The sequence below is a fragment of the Oncorhynchus mykiss genome, chromosome 2 (assembly GCF_057628025.1).
Source record: "Oncorhynchus mykiss isolate SJ-2025 chromosome 2, ASM5762802v1, whole genome shotgun sequence".
Lineage (NCBI taxonomy): Eukaryota > Metazoa > Chordata > Actinopteri > Salmoniformes > Salmonidae > Oncorhynchus > Oncorhynchus mykiss.
In genome coordinates this window covers 6,677,880-6,705,427 of record NC_143023.1, presented here as the reverse complement: position 1 = coordinate 6,705,427, position 27,548 = coordinate 6,677,880, and the positions used below count along the sequence as shown (strand labels likewise).

The window sequence follows — 27,548 nt, the reverse complement described above, 5'->3', positions numbered from 1 at the left end:
TTGACAATGTATTTGACCCAAGTGTGATCAATTAGTTTGATATGGGTTCACAATGTGAGACATCTAGGATTTGTCATTGTTAGTTTGATATGGGTTCACAATGTGACACATCTAGGATTTGTCATTGTTAGTTTGATATGGGTTCACAATGTGAGACATCTAGGATTTGTCATTGTTAGTTTGATATGGGTTCACAATGTGACACATCTAGGATTTGTCATTGTTAGTTTGATATGGGTTCACAATGTGACACATCTAGGATTTGTCATTGTTAGTTTGATATGGGTTCACAATGTGACACATCTAGGATTTGTCATTGTTAGTTTGGTAAAGAGGGTGAATGATTTGATTTAATCTGGGCCTCGATATAATCTGGGCCTCGATATAATCTGGGCCCCGATATAATCTGGGCTTCGATATAATCTGGGCCTCGATATAATCTGGGCCTGTATATAATCTGGGCCTCGATATAATCTGGGCTTCGATATAATCTGGGCCTGTATATAATCTGGGCCTGTATATAATCTGGGCCTCGATATAATCTGGGCTTCGATATAATCTGGGCCTGTATATAATCTGGGCCTGTATATAATCTGGGCCTGTATATAATCTGGGCCTGTACATAATCTAGGCCTGTATATAATATGGGCCTGTATATAATCTGGGCCTGTATATAATATGGGCCTGTATATAATATGGGCCTGTATATAATCTGGGCCTGTATATAATCTAGGCCTGTATATAATATGGGCCTGTATATAATATGGGCCTGTATATAATCTGGGCCTGTATATAATCTGGGCCTGTATATAATCTGGGCCTGTATATAATATGGGCCTGTATATAATCTGGGCCTGTATATAATCTAGGCCTGTATATAATATGGGCCTGTATATAATCTGGGCCTGTATATAATATGGGCCTGTATATAATATGGGCCTGTATATAATCTGGGCCTGTATATAATCTAGGCCTGTATATAATATGGGCCTGTATATAATCTGGGCCTGTATATAATCTGGGCCTGTATATAATCTGGGCCTGTATATAATCTGGGCCTGTATATAATCTGGGCCTGTATATAATCTGGGCCTGTATATAATATGGGCCTGTATATAATATGGGCCTGTATATAATCTGGGCCTGTATATAATCTGGGCCTGTATATAATATGGGCCTGTATATAATCTGGGCCTGTATATAATCTGGGCCTGTATATAATATGGGCCTGTATATAATCTGGGCCTGTATATAATCTGGGCCTGTATATAATATGGGCCTGTATATAATCTAGGCCTGTATATAATCTGGGCCTGTATATAATCTGGGCCTGTATATAATCTGGGCCTGTATATAGCCTCGCTACTGTTATTTTATTGTCGCACTTTAATTATTTGTTATTTTTCTATTTTCTTCTTTTAAATTTAAATGTTTAATTTATGTATTTTTTTTACTTCAGTTTATTTTATTAAATAATATCTTAACGCTTATTTTTCTTAAAGCTGCATTGTTGGTTAATGGCTTGTACGTAAGCATTTCACTGTAAAGTCTACACCTGTTGTATTCGGTGCACGTGACAAATAACATGTGTTTAAATTTGATTTGACTATACAATACAACACAACCATGAGAGTCTCCGTCTGCCTCCCAGATAGAACACTAGTCCTTATAATAGGGTGCCATTTTGTCCTGTCCTACTCACACTACACTTCCTGGTCCTGTCACGCTTCTCTCCCTTCTGCTTCCTTCAGGCTGGTCTTGTCTGGTCTGCTGGACTCAATCCCCCTCACCCCTGCCAGCCCTGGGGTCAAAGGGGACTGTTGACCTCTGACTTCCTGTCAGCAATTTAGTCAGCCGGTAATGAGCATGGCGCCTGACCACAAAGAATAGCTGTTTTAAAGACGTCTGTCTTGTGCTGTTCTCTCTCTCTGCGTGTGTGCGTGCGTGTGTGTGCGTGTCAATCTGTTCGTCATCTAAGTGCAGCTACAACGACGGTGATGAATAAACCAAGACAACCTTTTTATTAAGTTCATTCTACACCTCTTTGAACATCCTCCTCACACTGCACTTCCTGGTCCTGTCCTCCTCACACTTCCTGGTCCTGTCCTCCTCACACTTCTTGGTCCTGTCCTCCTCACACTTCTTGGTCCTGTCCTCCTCACACTTCCTGGTCCTGTCCTCCTCACACTTCCTGGTCATGTCCTCCTCACACTTCCTGGTCCTGTCCTCCTCACACTTCTTAGTCCTGTCCTCCTCACACTTCTTGGTCCTGTCCTCCTCACACTTCTTGGTCCTGTCCTCCTCACATTTCCAGGTCCTGTCCTCTTCACACTACACTTCCTGGTCCTGTCCTCCTGACTGAATGTAATCAGATTTGACTCCAGACCTTTTCTTTCCTCCTTAACTTGTTAAACATCATTCCCAGAGTATTCTAGAGGATTTCTGTCCAATCATTGTCTGTCTGTTAGACACGCTAGCAAATGTGAAGAGATGTGAACGTGAGATGTTTTTTTAAGGGAAGTCAGTCACTGTGGCAGCCATGTAGCTAGTGGATTCGTTGCAAATGGCACCCTATTCCCTATATATAGTGTTAGTGAACTACTTTTGACCAGAGCCCTATGGGCTAATGGGAAGGGCTAGTGATCCCTCCCACCCTGCCTCCCACCTTGCCTCCCTCCCTCCTCCTTCCCACCCACCCACCCACCCACCCACCCACCTTCCCTCCCTCCTTGCCTGCCTCCCTCCCTGCTTGCCTCCCTCCCTGCTTGCCTCCCTCCCTGCCTCCCTCCCTGCCTCCCTCCCTGCCTGCCTCCCTGCGTCCCTCCCTGCCTCCCTCCCTCCTCCTTCCTGCCCTCCCTGCCTCCCTCCCTCCCTCCCTGACACAAAGGACATTCCACAGTGGGGCCTAGATGTCACCCTCGGAGACCCACAGACAAGCACGACACACAATATGAGAAAAAGCATCCCAAATGGCCCTATTCCCTATGTAGGGCACTGATTTAGACCAGGAGCATAAGGAGTAGGATACAATTTGGGACAAAAACACAAATATCCCCATGAACAGGGCAGAAACAAACCCACTAGCCCCTGGGTTGTACATCATCAAGCATTACACTACAAAGCCTAAAATGGGGGGATAGAGAGAGGGTTTAAGTGTCACACTTTCTTTATAGGTTAAAAATGTTAAAAGGAAAGAATAAACTCTTCTCTAGTCTCTCCCTGTGTCAGTCTGACCTGTCTAGTGGTGCTGCTAGCTGCTACAACCTGTCTGTGTGTTGCTAGTCTCTCCCTGTGTCAGTCAGACCTGTCCAGTGGTGCTGCTAGCTTCTACAACCCGTCTGTGTGTTGCTAGTCTCTCCCTGTGTCAGTCTGACCTGTCTAGTGGTGCTGCTAGTCTCTCCCTGTGTCAGTCTGACCTGTCTAGTGGTGCTGCTAGTCTCTCCCTGTGTCAGTCTGACCTGTCTAGTGGTGCTGCTAGTCTCTCCCTGTGTAAGTCTGACCTGTCTAGTGGTGCTGCTAGCTTCTACAACCCTTCTGTGTGTTGCTAGTCTCTCCCTGTGTCAGTCTGACCTGTCTAGTGGTGCTGCTAGCTTCTACAACCCTTCTGTGTGTTGCTAGTCTCTCCCTGTGTCAGTCTGACCTGTCTAGTGGTGCTGCTAGCTGCTACAACACGTCTGTGTGTTGCTAGTCTCTCCCTGTGTCAGTCAGACCTGTCTAGTGGTGCTGCTAGCTTCTACAACCCGTCTGTGTGTTGCTAGTCTCTCCCTGTGTCAGTCTGACCTGTCTAGTGGTGCTGCTAGCTTCTACAACCCGTCTGTGTGTTGAGGGGGCTCTTGTTCACCATGTTATTAGCAGTGTAAACACAAAAGGACAATGCTCTGCGGACTCCTGAAGCGTCCGATTACGCCACACAGAGAGCCGGAGTTGGCTCATCAAGGGCACTTTGTTCTCTGTGACAGCATTATCCAATCAGTCACCTCGCGCCGCAAGATGGATCAGCGTGGACCCAGCCAGACAACAGCAGAAAGAAAGAGAGAGAGAGCCCCTCCTTTCCTCTCCAGCTCTCCCTGGCAACAAGCTGTTTTTTCCACGCCTGCCCGTTCCTCTATCTTCGTCGTAGACCAAACGCTTTGCTCTGCCCTCTACTCTTCATCCTCTACTCTTCATCATCTTGGTTCTGACACAGTGTGAACCTTCTCTGTGAATCAGATGGTCCGGCGGATAGCTTGACCTCACCCTGACCCTCGTTGGATTCTGTTTGGGTTTAAACAGAACAGAGCCACTCGGGGCCTGTACTTGTACCCATGGGCCTTTAGTGTTTTCACTGAACACCCCCCCCCCCCCTTCTCTCTCGGTTCTGTTGTCACAGAGCCAAGCTTTTATCAGGAAGCTCGGGTTGCCTGATGTCGTGGGGCTTAACGTACAGTCAGATCCCATAATGCTGCAGTCAGCTGGCTGCCTGGCTCTGCAGGAAACACTGTATGAGGTTCCTTTACAATGACCTACTTGGCACGAATCTCCAAAAACAGAGTGAGTGAAGAGAAGGATTTGAGAATAACCTTTTCCATCAACCTTTTTTGGTTGAGAAACGGGAGGAGGGGAAAGAGCAGGGATATGTTGTTGTTTTTCTCCCAGCATCCCTTGAAAAATTCAGCAGCCATTTATTGAATTCAAAAAATATAGGCTAAAGACTACTTGCATGTCCATCCTATCTCTCCTCCATACAACATGTTGTCCATCCTATCTCTCCTCTATACAACATGTTGTCCATCCTATCTCTCCTCTATACAACATGTTGTCCATCCTATCTCTCCTCTATACAACATGTTGTCCATCCTATCTCTCCTCCATACAACATGTTGTCCATCCTATCTCTCCATACAACATGTTGTCCATCCTATCTCTCCTCTATACAACATGTTGTCCATCCTATCTCTCTATACAACATGTTGTCCATCCTATCTCTCTATACAACATGTTGTCCATCCTATCTCTCTATACAACATGTTGTCCACCCTATCTCTCCTCTATACAACATGTTGTCCACCCTATCTCTCCTCCATACAACATGTTGTCCACCCTATCTCTCCTCCATACACCATGTTGTCCACCCTATCTCTCCTCCATACAACATGTTGTCCATCCTATCTCTCTATACAACATGTTGTCCATCCTATCTCTCTATACAACATGATGTCCATCCTATCTCTCTATACAACATGTTGTCCATCCTATCTCTCTATACAACATGTTGTCCATCCTATCTCTCTATACAACATGTTGTCCATCCTATCTCTCCTCCATACAGCATGTTGTCCATCCTATCTCTCTATACAACATGTCAAACCTATCTCTCCTCTATACAACATGCTGTCCATCCTATCTCTCTATACAACATGTTGTCCATCCTATCTCTCTATACAACATGCTGTCCATCCTATCTCTCCTCTATACAACATGTTGTCCATCCTATCTCTCCTCTATACAACATGTTGTCCATCCTATCTCTCCTCTATACAACATGTTGTCCACCCTATCTCTCTATACAACATGTTGTCCACCCTATCTCTCCATACAACATGTTGTCCATCCTATCTCTCTTCCATACAACATGTTGTCCATCCTATCTCTCTATACAACATGTTGTCCATCCTATCTCTCCTCCATACAACATGTTGTCCACCCTATCTCTCTTCCATACAACATGTTGTCCATCCTATCTCTCTATACAACATGTTGTCCATCCTATCTCTCTATACAACATGTTGTCCATCCTATCTCTCCTCCATACAACATGTTGTCCATCCTATCTCTCCTCTATACAACATGTTGTCCATCCTATCTCTCCTCCATACAACATGTTGTCCATCCTATCTCTCCTCCATACAACATGTTGTCCATCCTATCTCTCCTCCATACAACATGTTGTCCATCCTATCTCTCCTCCATACAACATGTTGTCCATCCTATCTCTCCTCCATACAACATGTTGTCCACCCTATCTCTCTTCCATACAACATGTTGTCCATCCTATCTCTCTATACAACATGTTGTCCATCCTATCTCTCTATACAACATGTTGTCCATCCTATCTCTCCTCCATACAGCATGTTGTCCATCCTATCTCTCCTCCATACAACATGTTGTCCACCCTATCTCTCTTCCATACAACATGTTGTCCATCCTATCTCTCTATACAACATGTTGTCCATCCTATCTCTCTATACAACATGTTGTCCATCCTATCTCTCCTCCATACAACATGTTGTCCATCCTATCTCTCCTCTATACAACATGTTGTCCATCCTATCTCTCCTCCATACAACATGTTGTCCATCCTATCTCTCCTCCATACAACATGTTGTCCATCCTATCTCTCCTCCATACAACATGTTGTCCATCCTATCTCTCCTCTATACAACATGTTGTCCATCCTATCTCTCCTCCATACAACATGTTGTCCATCCTATCTCTCCTCCATACAACATGTTGTCCATCCTATCTCTCCTCTATACAACATGTTGTCCATCCTATCTCTCTATACAACATGCTGTCCATCCTATCTCTCTATACAACATGGAAGTAAGAAGTAGTGCCTGTCTCTGTTCAGTGCTTTGCCACCATGCCAGGATTTCATGACTGGGGCCCCATGTCAACCTGGAGCTGCAGTAAAACAGCTTGATCCACATCATTAAGGAGGTGGATTAACAGCACCTCATTCTAACCAACACATTTAGACTCTCTCAATGGAGTCTGTGTTGATCCTAGAAATCGCTACCTTAATAGCAGCTCTGTTGGACATGGCTAAGGTTATGAACAGAGACTTGATACAGTGCAATAAAAAAAAAGTACTTTCACATAAATTCATCATGAATTCAAACTATTTACAATGAGCAAATGTGAATTATGCCTGGGCCAATCAGTGCATGTTTCTAATTCTGTTTTTGGCATTATAGAACGATAACCTAATAAATTAACTTAGAGAATGTCTGAAAATAGTTTCCATACTGAAAACACTGTACCACAAAATCACACAATAAATAGGCCATGTTGTGTTTATATCCTTATAATAAATTGTTGGAACATTTTAAGACCTTGGGGAGATGTTAGTTAGTCTAGATACAGTGGGGATCCGTCCCAAATACCAAACTATTCCCTACATACAGGGCTCCCGAGTGGCGCAGCGGTCTAAGGCACTGCATCTCAGTGCTAGAGGTGTCACTACACACCCTGGTTGGATTCCAGGCTGTATCACAACCGGCCGTGATTGGGAGTCCCATAGGGTGGCGCAAAATTGGTCTAGCGTCGTCCGGGGTTAGGGTTTGGCCCGGGGGAAGGCTGTCACTGTAAATAACATTTTGTTCTTAACTGACTTGCCTAGTTAAATACAGTTTAAATAAAAAATATACAAAAATATCAAAAGGGAGTAGTCTGGATGTATCGGTCCTTCTTCATCACCTCGTAACAATGCTGAAGTATAAATCTGTCTGTGGGGAGTAGTCTGGATGTATCGGTCCTTCTTCATCACCTCGTAACAATGCTGAAGTATAAATCTGTCTGTGGGGAGTAGTCTGGATGTATCGGTCCTTCTTCATCACCTCGTAACAATGCTGAAGTATAAATCTGTCTGTGGGGAGTAGTCTGGATGTATCGGTCCTTCTTCATCACCTCGTAACAATGCTGAAGTATAAATCTGTCTGTGGGGAGTAGTCTGGATGTATCGGTCCTTCTTCATCACCTCGTAACAATGCTGAAGTATAAATCTGTCTGTGGGGAGTAGTCTGGATGTATCGGTCCTTCTTCATCACCTCGTAACAATGCTGAAGTATAAATCTGTCTGTGGGGAGTAGTCTGGATGTATCGGTCCTTCTTCATCACCTCGTAACAATGCTGAAGTATAAATCTGTCTGTGGGGAGTAGTCTGGATGTATCGGTCCTTCTTCATCACCTCGTAACAATGCTGAAGTATAAATCTGTCTGTGGGGAGTAGTCTGGATGTATCGGTCCTTCTTCATCACCTCGTAACAATGCTGAAGTATAAATCTGTCTGTGGGGAGTAGTCTGGATGTATCGGTCCTTCTTCATCACCTCGTAACAATGCTGAAGTATAAATCTGTCTGTGGGGAGTAGTCTGGATGTATCGGTCCTTCTTCATCACCTCGTAACAATGCTGAAGTATAAATCTGTCTGTGGGGAGTAGTCTGGATGTATCGGTCCTTCTTCATCACCTCGTAACAATGCTGAAGTATAAATCTGTCTGTGGGGAGTAGTCTGGATGTATCGGTCCTTCTTCATCACCTCGTAACAATGCTGAAGTATAAATCTGTCTGTGGGGAGTAGTCTGGATGTATCGGTCCTTCTTCATCACCTCGTAACAATGCTGAAGTATAAATCTGTCTGTGGGGAGTAGTCTGGATGTATCGGTCCTTCTTCATCACCTCGTAACAATGCTGAAGTATAAATCTGTCTGTGGGGAGTAGTCTGGATGTATCGGTCCTTCTTCATCACCTCGTAACAATGCTGAAGTATAAATCTGTCTGTGGGGAGTAGTCTGGATGTATCGGTCCTTCTTCATCACCTCGTAACAATGCTGAAGTATAAATCTGTCTGTGGGGAGTAGTCTGGATGTATCGGTCCTTCTTCATCACCTCGTAACAATGCTGAAGTATAAATCTGTCTGTGGGGAGTAGTCTGGATGTATCGGTCCTTCTTCATCACCTCGTAACAATGCTGAAGTATAAATCTGTCTGTGGGGAGTAGTCTGGATGTATCGGTCCTTCTTCATCACCTCGTAACAATGCTGAAGTATAAATCTGTCTGTGGGGAGTAGTCTGGATGTATCGGTCCTTCTTCATCACCTCGTAACAATGCTGAAGTATAAATCTGTCTGTGGGGAGTAGTCTGGATGTATCGGTCCTTCTTCATCACCTCGTAACAATGCTGAAGTATAAATCTGTCTGTGGGGAGTAGTCTGGATGTATCGGTCCTTCTTCATCACCTCGTAACAATGCTGAAGTATAAATCTGTCTGTGGGGGAGTAGTCTGGATGTATCGGTCCTTCTTCATCACCTCGTAACAATGCTGAAGTATAAATCTGTCTGTGGGGAGTAGTCTGGATGTATCGGTCCTTCTTCATCACCTCGTAACAATGCTGAAGTATAAATCTGTCTGTGGGGAGTAGTCTGGATGTATCGGTCCTTCTTCATCACCTCGTAACAATGCTGAAGTATAAATCTGTCTGTGGGGAGTAGTCTGGATGTATCGGTCCTTCTTCATCACCTCGTAACAATGCTGAAGTATAAATCTGTCTGTGGGGAGTAGTCTGGATGTATCGGTCCTTCTTCATCACCTCGTAACAATGCTGAAGTATAAATCTGTCTGTGGGGAGTAGTCTGGATGTATCGGTCCTTCTTCATCACCTCGTAACAATGCTGAAGTATAAATCTGTCTGTGGGGAGTAGTCTGGATGTATCGGTCCTTCTTCATCACCTCGTAACAATGCTGAAGTATAAATCTGTCTGTGGGGAGTAGTCTGGATGTATCGGTCCTTCTTCATCACCTCGTAACAATGCTGAAGTATAAATCTGTCTGTGGGGAGTAGTCTGGATGTATCGGTCCTTCTTCATCACCTCGTAACAATGCTGAAGTATAAATCTGTCTGTGGGGAGTAGTCTGGATGTATCGGTCCTTCTTCATCACCTCGTAACAATGCTGAAGTATAAATCTGTCTGTGGGGAGTAGTCTGGATGTATCGGTCCTTCTTCATCACCTCGTAACAATGCTGAAGTATAAATCTGTCTGTGGGGAGTAGTCTGGATGTATCGGTCCTTCTTCATCACCTCGTAACAATGCTGAAGTATAAATCTGTCTGTGGGGAGTAGTCTGGATGTATCGGTCCTTCTTCATCACCTCGTAACAATGCTGAAGTATAAATCTGTCTGTGGGGAGTAGTCTGGATGTATCGGTCCTTCTTCATCACCTCGTAACAATGCTGAAGTATAAATCTGTCTGTGGGGAGTAGTCTGGATGTATCGGTCCTTCTTCATCACCTCGTAACAATGCTGAAGTATAAATCTGTCTGTGGGGAGTAGTCTGGATGTATCGGTCCTTCTTCATCACCTCGTAACAATGCTGAAGTATAAATCTGTCTGTGGGGAGTAGTCTGGATGTATCGGTCCTTCTTCATCACCTCGTAACAATGCTGAAGTATAAATCTGTCTGTGGGGAGTAGTCTGGATGTATCGGTCCTTCTTCATCACCTCGTAACAATGCTGAAGTATAAATCTGTCTGTGGGGAGTAGTCTGGATGTATCGGTCCTTCTTCATCACCTCGTAACAATGCTGAAGTATAAATCTGTCTGTGGGGAGTAGTCTGGATGTATCGGTCCTTCTTCATCACCTCGTAACAATGCTGAAGTATAAATCTGTCTGTGGGGAGTAGTCTGGATGTATCGGTCCTTCTTCATCACCTCGTAACAATGCTGAAGTATAAATCTGTCTGTGGGGAGTAGTCTGGATGTATCGGTCCTTCTTCATCACCTCGTAACAATGCTGAAGTATAAATCTGTCTGTGGGGAGTAGTCTGGATGTATCGGTCCTTCTTCATCACCTCGTAACAATGCTGAAGTATAAATCTGTCTGTGGGGGAGTAGTCTGTGTTTATCTGTTGACAATCCCTAAGATGAAAACTGCCTCTCCTTTGTGTCCCACTCTCGCATTCTATGTAGAACCCTGTAGAATCCTGTTCTGTATCAGAACTACCTCTGTTTTGTCAATAAACCTCCCTGCTGCTTTTCCTGAAGGAAAGAAATACTGAACTATAAATTCATCTGAAAGTAAAAGTCTCTTTTCGATGTTTTCACTTCTCTCAACATCTATGGTATCCAGTATGGATTAAACGTAGAGATTGAGGAAATGATTCAATATTCCAAAAGGCTTGCCGTAATCTAGCTCAGATGTATTATAAATCCCGTACAATTATCTTGAAGACGTTGACAAATCCCCTAGTTTCTATTAACCTGATTTGAATAATAAAGCTACTGACTGATATCTGATTGTTTTACTGGCAGTTCTGCTCACTACTGGAATCACATCTCACTCCACTCTATAAAAAGGGCCTGAAAACCCTTTGATACAAGAGTAGAAATGTGTAGACCCTTAAATCAAAGTAGGCCTTTAAATCAAAGTAGGCCCTTAAATCAAAGTAGGCCTTTAAATCAAAGTAGGCCCTTAAATCAAAGTAGACCTTTAAATCAAAGTAGGCCTTTAAATCAAAGTAGGCCTTTAAATCAAAGTAGGCCCTTAAATCAAAGTAGGCCTTTAAATCAAAGTAGGCCTTTAAATCAAAGTAGGCCCTTAAATCAAAGTAGTCATTTAAATCAAAGTAGGCCTTTAAATCAAAGTCAAAGTAGCTATTTGATTAACCGTAATGTCCTGAACACTGATTTAGCCATGAGACTGTATGACACTGATAAAGCTCCTCTGATTATGTCATTTGTAACTGCCCTGTAGACAGCTAATACACCCATTACATAACAGACAACTGTCAAACTGTGTAAACAAAAGCAAAACGATTGCCTGACTGTGTTAGGAGAAAGACTGTTTACTGCTGACACTGCACATCTAATTCAGGGAGAAACCCCGGCGACTACGCAGCGAAGTGGAACATTCCCTATTGGCAGCAAAATCACAGCTCACAACTTCCCAGGCCAAGAAATAAAATAACAAACTCGTCTTGTTCGTTCATCCGAGTTCATTCCTCCATTTCTCCATTTGGATCTCCCTGGGCTTCTCCTGTTGCAACTATGTGTCAATCTAGTTACATTTCCATCTGTCTTCACGATGACTCCACTCCCGCGTCTAAAACAGTATTTAGATCAAATCTATTTTGGCTCTGACACAATGAGTCAGCCTTGTAGTTAGGGAGGGTTTAAGGTAGTGTCCCAAATGGCACCTCATTCCCTATGGGCCCTGGTCAAAAGTTGTATACTATATAGGGAATAGGGAGTCATTTGGGACAAGCCTTAGTCTTTCCAGCTGCAGGCCTCCTGTCTGTCTGTCCTCTCTCTCTACATGGCGCTAGCCAGGCCACACACCCCTCTGCTGCTCTGTGTCTGTCTGTCCTCTCTCTCTCTCTCTCTCTCTCTCCATGTCGCTGGCCAGGCCACACACCTCTCTGCTGCTCTGTGTCTGTCTGTCCTCTCTCTCCATGGCGCTGGCCAGGCCACACACCCCTCTGCTGCTCTGTGTCTGTCCTCTCTCTCTCCATGGCACTGGTCCGGCCACACAACCCTCTGCTGCTCTGTGTCTGTCTGGTTCCGCCACACACTGAAGCACATACTTCAACTTGGCCCTCCTCACTTGTGCGCCTGATAAAACAGCGTGACTGTGTCCCAAATGTCCCCCTGTTCCCTATATAGTGCAGTACTTTAGATCAGGGACCATAGAGCTCTGGTCAAATTGCCCACTGGGATTTGGTCAATTGCACCATTGGGCCCTGGTCAAAAGTAGTGCACTATATAGGGAATAGGGTGCCATTTGGGACGTAGGCTATGCCAGCCTCTTTACATGTGTAAAGGCCCAGCAGTGGCAGCTGTGCTTACCCCACCACACACCAATGAATTAGGCTTTAGACCGGCTGAGGGGCTGCACTGAGGCAACTACACAGAGGAGCCCTGTTATCCTCTATAATATCCTCTTTGATGTACTGTTCTGAAGCTTTAACTACTGTCGTTCATTAAAACAACACTTTCAATGTTTAACACCCCTCGTCTCTCATTATGTTGTTTTTCTTTATGAATTGTGAATAATAACTTGAGAAAGTGAAAAGTCCAGCAAATATCAGAGGAAATCATTTAAAAAGTCCTGCCAATATGTTGCCCAAGAAACTCGATACCCAAATTAATTTTCAACCGTTAAAGGGGCAATATGGTATTCAAACAAAAATGACTTAAAAGTGCAAAAATGTACACTTTAAAATGCAATTTTGTGTTATGGGAAATCAGTGATTCCTGTTCTTGGTCTGGTTATGTTTATTATATAATGGTAACACAGTATGTCCTTGGCATAGAACTGTTCACAAATCAGGTATGATTGTAGCCATCAGAGCCTGCTTGTTCTTTCAGTGAGGCCTTCTTTCAGCTCGCACACATCGCACCGAATGTGGATCTAGCGTTCGTCTGCCGATCGTTCAGCACACATTGCTTTAGGGACCACCCGCTGTAGAGACTGCCGATCGTTCAGCACACATTGCTTTAGGGACCACCTGCTGTAGAGGTCTGCCGATCGTTCAGCACACATTGCTTTAGGGACCACCTGCTGTAGAGGTCTGCCGATCGTTCAGCAGACATTGCTTTAGGGACCACCCGCTGTAGACCTCTGCCGATCGTTCAGCACACATTGCTTTAGGGACCACCTGCTGTAGAGGTCTGCCGATCGTTCAGCACACATTGCTTTAGGGACCACCTGCTGTAGAGGTCTGCCGATCGTTCAGCACACATTGCTTTAGGGACCACCTGCTGTAGAGGTCTGCCGATCGTTCAGCACACATTGCTTTAGGGACCACCCGCTGTAGACGTCTGCCGATCGTTCAGCACACATTGCTTTAGGGACCACCTGCTGTAGAGGTCTGCCGATCGTTCAGCACACATTGCTTTAGGGACCACCTGCTGTAGAGGTCTGCCGATCGTTCAGCACACATTGCTTTAGGGACCACCCGCTGTAGACGTCTGCCGATCGTTCAGCACACATTGCTTTAGGGACCACCCGCTGTAGAGGTCTGCCGATCGTTCAGCACACATTGCTTTAGGGACCACCCGCTGTAGAGGTCTGCCGATCGTTCAGCACACATTGCTTTAGGGACCACCTGCTGTAGAGGTCTGCCGATCGTTCAGCACACATTGCTTTAGGGACCACCCGCTGTAGAGGTCTGCCGATCGTTCAGCACACATTGCTTTAGGGACCACCCGCTGTAGAGGTCTGCCGATCGTTCAGCACACATTGCTTTAGGGACCACCTGCTGTAGAGGTCTGCCGACATTTTTCACGCGATACTACATGACGTTCTATTACTCTCAGCCAGGAACCGCTTGCTGGTGTGTCTCAGCCCTTAAACAAAGCCTCAGTAATAACAATCCTACGCTCATTCAGAGGAAGTTAAACGACAAGGGCAAGTGCTTGTCTGAGTGCAGGTTCAAAGAAGAAGTCCACTTTGTTTGTTTTAGTGGCCGACTTACTGCATTTCTGATAAACTTTTACCGAAAACTAGACAGGAGTTTTTTTTTTTTTTTTTTTCTTTGGAAAATATGAACCATAGAAGAGATATGAGTGAACAAGAACAGTAGGAAGCACTTTAGGACATGACACCTCGTGTTAGAATTATTTTGTAAAAAATTTTTTAACCAGGCAAGTCAGTTAAGAAAAAAATATTTTTTGCAATGACAGCCTACCCTGGGCCAAACCCAGACAGGCCAATTGTGCGCCGCCCAATGGGACTCCCAATCACAGCCAGTTGTGATACAGCCTGGAATCAAACCAGGGTCTGCACTGAGATGCAGTGCCTTAGACCGCTGCACCACCCGGGAGCCCTGTTGAGGTGGAAGACAACTGGAAAAGGAATGTAATTACAGTAGGTGTGACACTAGTTGTGAATAATATTTACACCATAGAAATATCTCCTGTTGCTGTAGGATTCAAGGAAAATTCCACCTATTATTAGTTAGAGCTATTAAATAAATGTCCTGTCTGATACTTGCTGAATAAGGTTGATTGGAAAGTAAAATGATGAATTAATGCAATAACATTGTTGGAACAATGGGCACAATAAATTAGCTAAATTGGGGAAGAAGTCAAATGAGGATAGGTTGCGAATTGTTTAAACATCTTCAAATCAGCATATGCACAGGAAATTGGACACATTAACTTTCGCCACAGGCCCCTAATGTCTTACAGTCTGCATTAGTCCCCATATGATCATACTACAAGTCATAAAATATATTACATTTTCTGAAAGACAATTCGGGTTTTTGAATATAAATCATCAACTATACATGTGATGTTGTAAATTGTGGATCGGGGCTCATTCTGGGATTCACACACACACACACACACACACACACACACACACACACACACACACACACACACACACACACTAGAACCACCATAGAGAGACAGCACTGGATTGGTCATATAAAATTAAAAATAAAATGGTGAAAATATCTTATTCTCAGAATTAAGTAACTGACTGAGAAAAGCTGTTTGATGTTGTAGGACAGTCTGATGTTGATGTTTTAGGACAGTCTGATGATGATGTTTTAGGACAGTCTGATGTTGATGTTTTAGGACAGTCTGATGTTTTAGGACAGTGATGTTGATGTTTTAGGACAGTCTGCTGTTGATGTTTTAGGACAGTCTGATGTTGTAGGACAGTCTGATGTTGATGTTTTAGGACAGTCTGATGTTGATGTTTTAGGACAGTGTGATGTTGATGTTTTAGGACAGTTTGATGTTGATGTTTTAGGACAGTCTGATGTTTTAGGACAGTCTGATGTTGATGTTTTAGGACAGTCTGATGTTGATGTTTTAGGACAGTCTGATGTTGATGTTTTAGAACAGTCTGATGTTGATGTTTTAGGACAGTCTGCTGTTGATGTTTTAGGACAGTCTGATGTTTTAGGACAGTCTGATGTTGATGTTTTAGGACAGTCTGAAGTTTTAGGACAGTCTGCTGTTGATGTTTTAGGACAGTCTGATGTTAATGTTTTAGGACAGTCTGATGTTTTAGAACAGTCTAGTGTTGATGTTTTAGGACAGTCTGATGTTTTAGGACAGTCTGATGTTTTAGGACAGTCTGATGTTGATGTTTTAGGACAGTCTGATGTTTTAGAACAGTCTAGTGTTGATGTTTTAGGACAGTCTGATGTTTTAGGACAGTCTGATGTTTTAGGACAGTCTGATGTTGATGTTTTAGGACAGTCTGGTGTTGATGTTTTAGGACAGTCTGATGTTAATGTTTTAAGACAGTATGGTGTTGTTGTTTTAGGACAGTCTGCTGTTGATGTTTTAGAACAGTCTGATGTTGATGTTTTAGGCCAGTCTTATGTTGATGTTTTAGGGATAGTCTGCTGTTTTAGGACAGTCTGATGTTGTTGTTTTTGGACAGTCTGGTGTTAATGTTTTAGGACAGTATGGTGTTGTTGTTTTTGGACAGTCTGATGTTAATGTTTTAGAACAGTATGTTTTTTAGGACAGTCTGATGTTGATTATTTAGGACAGTTTGATGTTGATGTTTTAGGACAGTCTGATGTTGATTATTTAGGACAGTCTGATATTGATGTTTTAGGATAGTCTGATGTTGATGTTTTAGGACATCTGATGTTGATGTTTTAGGACAGTCTGATGTTGATGTTTTAGGACAGTCTGATGTTGGTGTTTTAGGACAGTCTACTGTTGATGTTTTAGGATAGTCTGCTGTTGATGTTTTAGGACAGTCTGATGTTTTAGGACAGTCTGATGTTTTAGGACAGTCCAGTGTTGATGTTTTATGATAGTCTGCTGTTGATGTTTTAGGACAGTCTGATGTTGATGTTTTAGGACAGTCTGATGTTAATGTTTTAGGACAGTCTGATGTTGATGTTTAAAGGACAGTATGGTGTTGTTGTTTTTGGACATTCTGATGTTGATGTTTTAGGACAGTCTGATGTTGATGTTTTAGGATAGTCTGCTGTTTTGGGACAGTCTGATGTTGATGTTTTAGGACAGTCTGATGTTGATTATTTTGGACAGTCTGATGTTGATGTTTTAGGACAGTCTGATGTTGATTATTTTGGACAGTCTGATGTTGATGTTTTAGGGCAGTATGGTGTTGTTGTTTTTGGACAGTCTGATGTTAATGTTTTAGGACAGTATGGTGGTGTTGTTTTAGGATAGTCTGCTGTTTTTGGACAGTCTGATGTTTATGTTTAGGACAGTATGGTGTTGTTGTTTTTGGACAGTCTGATGTTAATGTTTTAGGACAGTATGGTGGTGTTGTTTTAGGACAGTCTGCTGTTGCTGTTTAAAGGACAGTATGGTGTTGTTGTTTAAAGGACAGTATGGTGTTGATGTTTTAGGATAGTCTTATGTTGATGTTTTTGGACAGTCTCGTGTTGATATTTTAGGACAGGCTGAAGTTTTAGAACAGTATGGTGCTGATGTTTTAGGACAGTCTGATGTTAATGTTCTAGGACAGTATGGTGTTGTTGTTTTAGGACAGTCTGCTGTTGATGTTTTAGAACAGTCTGATGTTGATGTTTTAGGCCAGTCTTATGTTGATGTTTTAGGGATAGTCTGCTGTTTTAGGACAGTCTGATGTTGTTGTTTTTGGACAGTCTGATGTTAATGTTTTAGGACAGTATGGTGTTGTTGTTTTAGGACAGTCTGATGTTAATGTTTTAGGACAGTATGGTGTTGTTGTTTTTGGACAGTCTGATGTTGATGTTTTAGGGATCGTCTGCTGTTTTAGGACAGACTGATATTGATGTTTTAGGACAGTTTGAGGTTGATGTTTTAGGATAGTCTGCTGTTTTGGGACAGTCTGATGTTTATGTTTTAGGACAGTATGGTGTTGTTGTTTTTGGACAGTCTGATGTTAATGTTTTAGGCCAGTCTTATGTTGATGTTTTAGGGATCGTCTGCTGTTTTAGGACAGTCTGATGTTAATGTTTTAGGACAGTCTGATGTTAATGTTTTAGGACAGTCTGATGTTAATGTTTTAGGACAGTCTGATGTTGATGTTTAAAGGACAGTATGGTGTTGTTGTTTTTGGAAAGTCTGATGTTGATGTTTTAGGACAGTCTGATGTTGATGTTTTAGGATAGTCTGCTGTTTTGGGACAGTCTGATGTTGATGTTTTAGGACAGTCTGATGTTGATGTTTTAGGACAGTCTGATGTTGATTATTTTGGGCAGTCTGATGTTGATGTTTTAGGGCAGTATGGTGTTGTTGTTTTTGGGCAGTCTGATGTTAATGTTTTAGGACAGTATGGTGGTGTTGTTTTAGGACAGTATGGTGTTGTTGTTTTAGGACAGTCTGCTGTTGATGTTTAAAGGACAGTATGGTGTTGATGTTTTAGGATAGTCTTATGTTGATGTTTTTGGACAGTCTCGTGTTGATATTTTAGGACAGGCTGAAGTTTTAGAACAGTATGGTGCTGATGTTTTAGGACAGTCTGATGTTAATGTTTTAAGACAGTATGGTGTTGTTGTTTTAGGACAGTCTGCTGTTGATGTTTTAGAACAGTCTGATGTTGATGTTTTAGGCCAGTCTTATGTTGATGTTTTAGGGATAGTCTGCTGATTTAGGACAGTCTAATGTTGTTGTTTTTGGACAGTCTGATGTTAATGTTTTAAGACAGTATGGTGTTGTTGTTTTAGGACAGTCTGATGTTAATGTTTTAGGACAGTATGGTGTTGTTGTTTTTGGACAGTCTGATGTTAATGTTTTAGGACAGTATGTTTTTTTTAGGACAGTCTGATATTGATGTTTTAGGACAGTTTGATGTTGATGTTTTAGGACAGTCTGGTGTTGATGTTTTAGGACAGTCTGATGTTAATGTTTTAGGACAGTCTGATGTTGATGTTTTAGGACCGTCTGAAGTTTTAGAACAGTATGGTGCTGATGTTTTAAGACAGTCTGATGTTGGTGTTTTAGGACAGTCTGCTGTTGATATTTTAGGACAGGCTGATGTTGATGTTTTAGGACAGTTTGAAGTTTTAGAACAGTATGGTACTGATGTTTTAGAATAGTCTGGTGTTGATGTTTTAGGACAGTCTGAAGTTTAAGAACAGTATGGTGTTGGTGTTTTAGGACAGTCTTATGTTGATGTTTTAGGACAGTCTGATGTTGATGTTTTAGGAAAGTCTGAAGTTTTAGAACAGCATGGTGTTGATGTTTTAGGACAATCTGATGTTGATGTTTTAGGACAGTCTGAAGTTTTAGAACAGGATGGTGTTGATGTTTTAGGACAGTCTGATGTTGATGTTGTAGGACAGTCGAATGTTGATATTTTAGGACAATCTAAAGTTTTAGAACAGTGTGGTGTTGATGTTTTAGGACATCTGATGTTGATGTTTTAGGACAGTCTGATGTTGATGTTTTAGGACAGTCTGATGTTGATGTTTTAGGACAGTCTGATGTTGATGTTTTAGGACAGTCTGATGTTGATGTTGTAGGACAGTCTGATGTTGATGTTTTAGGACAGTCTGATGTTGATGTTTTAGGACAGTCTGATGTTGATGTTTTAGGACAGTCTGGTGTTGATTTTGTAGGACAGTCTGATGTTGATGTTTTAGGACAGTCTGATGTTGATGTTTTAGGACAGTCTGATGTTGATGTTTTAGGACAGTTTGATGTTGATGTTTTAGGACAGTCTGATGTTGATGTTTTAGGACAGTCTAAAGTTATAGAACAGTGTGGTGTTGATGTTTTAGGACATCTGATGTTGATGTTTTAGGACAGTCTGATGTGGATGTTTCAGGACAGTCTGATGTTGATGTTTTAGGACAGTCTGATGTTGATGTTTTAGGACAGTCTGATGTTGATGTTTTAGGACAGTCTGATGTTGATGTTTTAGGACAGTCTGATGTTGATGTTGTAGGACAGTCTGATGTTGATGTTTTAGGACAGTCTGATGTTGATGTTTTAGGACAGTCTGATGTTGATGTTTTAGGACAGTCTGGTGTTGATGTTGTAGGACAGTCTGATGTTGATGTTTTAGGATAGTCTGCTGTTTTGGGACAGTCTGATGTTGATGTTTTAGGACAGTCTGATGTTGATGTTTTAGGACAGTCTGATGTTGATTATTTTGGGCAGTCTGATGTTGATGTTTTAGGGCAGTATGGTGTTGTTGTTTTTGGAAAGTCTGATGTTGATGTTTTAGGACAGTCTGATGTTGATGTTTTAGGATAGTCTGCTGTTTTGGGACAGTCTGATGTTGATGTTTTAGGACAGTCTGATGTTGATGTTTTAGGACAGTCTGATGTTGATTATTTTGGGCAGTCTGATGTTGATGTTTTAGGGCAGTATGGTGTTGTTGTTTTTGGGCAGTCTGATGTTAATGTTTTAGGACAGTATGGTGGTGTTGTTTTAGGACAGTATGGTGTTGTTGTTTTAGGACAGTCTGCTGTTGATGTTTAAAGGACAGTATGGTGTTGATGTTTTAGGATAGTCTTATGTTGATGTTTTTGGACAGTCTCGTGTTGATATTTTAGGACAGGCTGAAGTTTTAGAACAGTATGGTGCTGATGTTTTAGGACAGTCTGATGTTAATGTTTTAAGACAGTATGGTGTTGTTGTTTTAGGACAGTCTGCTGTTGATGTTTTAGAACAGTCTGATGTTGATGTTTTAGGCCAGTCTTATGTTGATGTTTTAGGGATAGTCTGCTGATTTAGGACAGTCTAATGTTGTTGTTTTTGGACAGTCTGATGTTAATGTTTTAAGACAGTATGGTGTTGTTGTTTTAGGACAGTCTGATGTTAATGTTTTAGGACAGTATGGTGTTGTTGTTTTTGGACAGTCTGATGTTAATGTTTTAGGACAGTATGTTTTTTTTAGGACAGTCTGATATTGATGTTTTAGGACAGTTTGATGTTGATGTTTTAGGACAGTCTGGTGTTGATGTTTTAGGACAGTCTGATGTTAATGTTTTAGGACAGTCTGATGTTGATTATTTTGGGCAGTCTGATGTTGATGTTTTAGGACCGTCTGAAGTTTTAGAACAGTATGGTGCTGATGTTTTAAGACAGTCTGATGTTGGTGTTTTAGGACAGTCTGCTGTTGATATTTTAGGACAGGCTGATGTTGATGTTTTAGGACAGTTTGAAGTTTTAGAACAGTATGGTACTGATGTTTTAGAATAGTCTGGTGTTGATGTTTTAGGACAGTCTGAAGTTTAAGAACAGTATGGTGTTGGTGTTTTAGGACAGTCTTATGTTGATGTTTTAGGACAGTCTGATGTTGATGTTTTAGGAAAGTCTGAAGTTTTAGAACAGCATGGTGTTGATGTTTTAGGACAATCTGATGTTGATGTTTTAGGACAGTCTGAAGTTTTAGAACAGGATGGTGTTGATGTTTTAGGACAGTCTGATGTTGATGTTGTAGGACAGTCGAATGTTGATATTTTAGGACAATCTAAAGTTTTAGAACAGTGTGGTGTTGATGTTTTAGGACATCTGATGTTGATGTTTTAGGACAGTCTGATGTTGATGTTTTAGGACAGTCTGATGTTGATGTTTTAGGACAGTCTGATGTTGATGTTTTAGGACAGTCTGATGTTGATGTTGTAGGACAGTCTGATGTTGATGTTTTAGGACAGTCTGATGTTGATGTTTTAGGACAGTCTGATGTTGATGTTTTAGGACAGTCTGGTGTTGATTTTGTAGGACAGTCTGATGTTGATGTTTTAGGACAGTCTGATGTTGATGTTTTAGGACAGTCTGATGTTGATGTTTTAGGACAGTTTGATGTTGATGTTTTAGGACAGTCTGATGTTGATGTTTTAGGACAGTCTAAAGTTATAGAACAGTGTGGTGTTGATGTTTTAGGACATCTGATGTTGATGTTTTAGGACAGTCTGATGTGGATGTTTCAGGACAGTCTGATGTTGATGTTTTAGGACAGTCTGATGTTGATGTTTTAGGACAGTCTGATGTTGATGTTTTAGGACAGTCTGATGTTGATGTTTTAGGACAGTCTGATGTTGATGTTTTAGGACAGTCTGATGTTGATGTTGTAGGACAGTCTGATGTTGATGTTTTAGGACAGTCTGATGTTGATGTTTTAGGACAGTCTGATGTTGATGTTTTAGGACAGTCTGGTGTTGATGTTGTAGGACAGTCTGATGTTGATGTTTTAGGACAGTCTGATGTTGATGTTTTAGGACAGTCTGATGTTGATGTTTTAGGACAGTTTGATGTTGATGTTTTAGGACAGTCTGATGTTGATGTTTTAGGACAGTCTAAAGTTATAGAACAGTGTGGTGTTGATGTTTTAGGACATCTGATGTTGATGTTTTAGGACAGTCTGATGTGGATGTTTCAGGACAGTCTGATGTTGATGTTTTAGGACAGTCTGATGTTGATGTTTTAGGACAGTCTGATGTTGATGTTTTAGGACAAAAAAAATGACATGAAACCAATTTGTAAACACACTAATGCATACCACACACAGTTTATATGACGTTATCCATTAGCAAGAGAGATGTTTTGGAACGATATTAAGCATTTCAGAACACATTTAGAATATACTTACGTATTTCTTCTGTATGATGTTCCTTTTGGGTCTGTCTTTACTCATCCTGCAAACCGGATTGGTTCGGTTAAACACCGAATAGCAGCCACATGTATATCCTTTTTTTAGAACATGCAATTATTTAAATCCCGTGGTGTGATCCAGCGAGGTGGCAGTGTCTTTATCCCCACTCTCTCCCTCTCTCTCTCTCACGCTGTCTCTACTTCCCTTTTCGCTGAGTCGCCTGGGAGAGAAATTCCAATTTTGCAATCCACGGCAAGAAACACAAATTGAAATCACGGCGTTATAACATATGCATAACAACGAACCGGACAATCTCCCATTATGCGAATGAAAAGGGCATGTATCCTGGATATCCTCGAGGCACAAATCAAACACGCTTTGAGGGCCCAGCAGATTCCGTGTTGAAGAATATCACAGACGGGAGTTAAAAGGTACAAAAAAATGCTTCCCCCTCGAAAAAAAATTATCCAAAATCCAGAAACACGTTTCAGCGGTGTCTGCCAGACGACGAGTTAACTCTCCCACACCGCTAGTAATGGTAACGGCATGGGGTTATCTGCAGCGTCTTCCTACCGCGATAGACCGGGGAATATGCCCCAGCGGTGAGTCTCGAGGAATACAGTACCACGTTAGGGACTGGGTGAAAATACAAACACAGTCATCTGGCGTGAGGAGCAATGTCGCGATACATCCCTCGAAGATCCATGGACGGGCCTCCTAAATTATTTCCATATCAATAAATAACATTTACAATGCGATATACTATATTATTGTATTGTACCTTTATTCATAATTTAAAATGTATTAAAATAGGCCCATCAATAAAGAGTGCACACTTAATAACCAAGTTAGAAATACAAACAATGTAGCCGCTAACATTGTAATTACATGGTCACAATGTATTTACCATACGAATGACAATGTTTATTTTGTTGAGTTGCAGAACAAGGGCTACACAGTCTATATATGTATTGATGTGAGTGTGAGATAAGCTACACGGAGGGATGTTGACTCTGGTGCATGGTGGCAAATAAGAAACTGGGAAAAATGGGATGTCCAACACCTATTGAAATCACTGACCAACAGACAAGAACGTGAGAGAGAGGGAGAGATTATTGTTTATTTCACTTTTGTTAATGATGTATTTCACTTGCTTTGGACATGTAAACTTACATTTCCCATGCCAAGAAAGCCCTTAAATTGAAATTGAATTGAGAGAGAGAGAGAGAGAGAGAGACATCATTACAACACTGTACACAGCCATAATATGACATTTGAAATGTCTCTATTCCTCTGAAACGTTTGTGAGTGTTATGTTTACTGTTAATTATGATTGTTTATTTCACTTTTGTTTATGAACTATTTCACCTGCTATGGCAATGTAAACATATGTTTCCCATACCAATAAAGCCCTTAAATTGAATTGAATTGAGAGAGAGGGAGAGAGAGAGTGCAAAAGAGAGAGAAAGGGAGAGAGAGAGGGAGAGAGAGCGAGAGAGCGAGAGTGAGAAAGAGAGAGAGAGAGCGAGAGAGAGAGAGAGTGAGAAAGAGAGAAAGGGAGAGAGAGAGCGAGAGAGAGGGGGGGGGGAGAAAGAGAGAGAGACTAATACAGGGGTGGAGTCATGTCTCTGCAGGAATAAACTGAGAAGGAAAGTACATGCAGCTGCATGAGGACAATGCTAAAGAAAGTTTGGCAGGTCCTCAAAGCCTGTCTAAATGAGGACCTTAGTTTACATTTCTAAATTAGAAACAGAGAGCCTACTGTTAGACTGCGAATGAGGAATGAAAGGGGGAGGTTGTAGACTATTAATGTCTATATTCACATTCTAATGATTTCACTGGTGTATTTAAAGTGTGTGTGTGTGTGGGGAGGGGGGGGGGGGGTTACTGAACGGTTGGTGACGTTTGTCATGACGACTTGATTTCAGGTGTGTTAGCCAAGGTGGACCCCTCATTACAATGATGTGAACTGGCGTTTAGACTTGAGTTGACAAATGATCTGGTAGTCAGCCTCTAAAGGTCCACAGACTGGAGCTGATGCAGAATTCATTAGGCCCTGCAGTCAACCACATCCTTCAACTCAACTGACCATTATCCCTCGCTATAAATGGGTAATATAAACTGTGTTCCACATGACACCCTATTCCCAAAAATAGTGCACTACATTCGACCAGAGTCCTATGAGCCCTGGTCAAAAGTAGTGCACTATAAATGAAATGCAGGGCCCAAAGAAGCACTTTGATTTACAAGCATCTAGACTGATCACTGCCTGCAGGAGTCCATCCAGTTTTTTTGTATTATATTTCAGAACCCCAATACATTCCTGTATGTTTTCTCAGGGGCTTTTGAGACAAGAATCTAGCCGTGGCCCAAGGCCATACACACATGACTAATATGTTACAGTCATCATTGATTTAGTTTGATGTTGAGCTTAGCCTTTTTATACAACACAAACCCCTCTTGTGATTCATAGACTGGTTTCAGCAGCATCATTAGAGGGACTGTTGTCCTTCAACGCTGATTTACAGCATGTTGTTTTCCATTTGTAGAGATCAACTTTTAGTGTTGTAAAGCTGTGTTATTCTATAGTAGGCCTCAAGACCAACAGTATGGGCTTTACAGGGCCTTTACTGTCTGTCTACAGACACAGTCCTTCAGGGCTTACATCTGGGGCCTGACTATACTGACAGGGCCTTTACTGTCTGTCTACAGACACTGTCCTTCAGGGCTTACATCTGGGGCCTGACTATACTGACAGGGCCTTTACTGTCTGTCTACAGACACAGTCCTTCAGGGCTTACATCTGGGGCCTGACTATACTGACAGGGCCTTTACTGTCTGTCTACAGACACTGTCCTTCAGGGCTTACATCTGGGGCCTGACTGTACTGACAGGGCCTTTACTGTCTGTCTACAGACACAGTCCTTCAGGGCTTACATCTGGGGCCTGACTATACTGACAGGGCCTTTACTGTCTGTCTACAGACACAGTCCTTCAGGGCTTACATCTGGGGCCTGACTATACTGACAGGGCCTTTACTGTCTGTCTACAGACACAGTCCTTCAGGGCTTACATCTGGGGCCTGACTATACTGACAGGGCCTTTACTGTCTGTCTACAGACACAGTCCTTCAGGGCTTACATCTGGGGCCTGACTATACTGACAGGGCCTTTACTGTCTGTCTACAGACACAGTCCTTCAGGGCTTACATCTGGGGCCTGACTATACTGACAGGGCCTTTACTGTCTGTCTACAGACACAGTCCTTCAGGGCTTACATCTGGGGCCTGACTGTACTGACAGGGCCTTTACTGTCTGTCTACAGACACAGTTCTTCAGGGCTTACATCTGGGGCCTGACTATACTGACAGGGCCTTTACTGTCTGTCTACAGACACAGTCCTTCAGGGCTTACATCTGGGGCCTGACTATACTGACAGGGCCTTTACTGTTTGTCTACAGACACAGTCCTTCAGGGACCAAGCCCAGAAGACCATAGGGGGCATTGGACATCAGCATTAATTATGGGGCCGACACAGGGGTGACTGACTGGGGTCAGGCTGTCACTGAACCAACCGGCAACAGGAGGGGAGGAACCATGTAGAGAACTTGAGCTGCCTCGCTCACTTCTGAATGGTTGCGTCCCGATTTTGCACCCTTTTCCAGGAGTGTGCACTTGCACACTCTTCACGTCATCAGGGGTTTAAAGCATAGGATTGGGGAAAGCATTTGGGCTAGAGAAAGTTTCCATACACAAATCATTTCCTTTAAAATCCACGAAGGCAAATAAACGAGTGATAGGAATAGCAGGTGTGTGAATTCCTTAAGATTGTACATGGCATGTTAGGTATGAGGCACAAGGGCCCAAACAGGTTAACGGGAAATGAGTTGCATCAGTTTGACCAAAAGAAGACAGTCATTCACTCAAATCCAATTTTATTTGTCACATGCGCCGAATACAACAGGTACCTTACCTTAAAATGCTTACTTACAAACCCTTAACCAACAATGGAGTTTTATGAAAATAGAGTTAAGAAAATATTTATTTTAGTCAAGTATAATATTTACTCAGTCATTCATTCAGTTGTTTAGTCAGTCATTCATTCAGTCATTCACTCAGTAAATCACTCACTCAGTCATTCATTCAGTTGTTTAGTCAGTCATTCATTCAGTCATTCACTCAGTAAATCACTCACTCAGTCATTCATTCAGTTGTTTAGTCAGTCATTCATTCAGTCATTCACTCAGTAAATCACTCCCTCAGTCATTCATTCAGTCATTCATTCAGTTGTTTAGTCAGTCATTCATTCAGTCATTCACTCAGTAAATCACTCCCTCAGTCATTCATTCTTGTTAAAGTAAGGAAGGGCAGTATAACATGACCAGAGGAATACTACCTGATCATTAGCTGATCATTAGAAATTAATGAGGACAATGCTAAAGAACGTTTGGCAGGTCCTCAAAGCCTGTCTAAATGAGGACCTTAGTTTACATTTCTAAATTAGAAACAGAGAGCCTACTGTTAGACTGCGAATGAGGACCTTAGTTTACATTTCTACATTAGAAACAGAGAGCCTACTGTTAGACTGTGAATGAGGAAAGAAAGGGGGAGGTTGTAGACTATTAATGTCTATATTCACATTCTAATGGTTTCACTGGTGTATTTAAAGTGTGTGTGGTGTGTGTGTGTGTGTGGGGGGGGTGACAGGATGGTTGGTGACGTTTGTCATGACAACTTGATTTCAGGTGTATAGGCCAAGGTGGACCCCTCATTACAATCATGTGAGCTGGCATTTAGACTTGAGTTGACAAATGATCTGATAGTCCACCTCTAAAGGCTTCATTCATTCTTGGAAAAGTAAGGAAGGGCAGTATAACATGACCAGAGCAATACTAGCTGATCATTAGAAATGAATGAGGCAGATCTCGAGCTCTGTGGGACGTGTGTATTATTCCCCCTGCTGGACATATGGACAGGCTTCCTGAAACTGGATTTACTTTTAGTCATCTTGGTCATTAGTCATCTTGGTCATTAGTCATCTTGGTCATTAGTCATCTTGGTCATTAGTCATCTTGGTCATTAGTCATCTTGGTCATTAGTCATCTTGGTCATTAGTCATCTTGGTCATTAGTCATCGTGGTCATTAGTCATCTTGGTCATTAGTCATCTTGGTCATTAGTCATCTTGGTCATTAGTCATCTTGGTCATTAGTCATCTTGGTCATTAGTCATCTTGGTCATTAGTCATCTTGGTCATTAG

General features: G+C 42.2%; 1 protein-coding gene across 4 annotated transcripts in view; it reads right to left on the bottom strand.

Annotated features, from left to right (window-relative positions):
• LOC110520720 (jumonji and AT-rich interaction domain containing 2a) overlaps positions 1–22,969 on the bottom strand; it is a 96,693-nt gene extending 73,724 nt beyond the window's left edge. For 3 of the 4 annotated variants that reach the window (XR_005034689.2, XR_016483723.1, XM_036935963.2), the window contains exon 1: positions 22,288–22,959. Coding sequence is in view for 2 of the 4 variants with exons in the window: in XM_036935963.2 (XP_036791858.2) it covers positions 22,288–22,332 (45 nt within the window). In the remaining 2 variants the exon portion in view is untranslated. Of the gene's footprint in view, positions 1–22,287 lie in introns of all 4 variants that reach the window. The other variant, XM_036935962.2, reaches the window with a different exon arrangement.
• Positions 22,970–27,548: the final 4,579 nt, after the last annotated feature.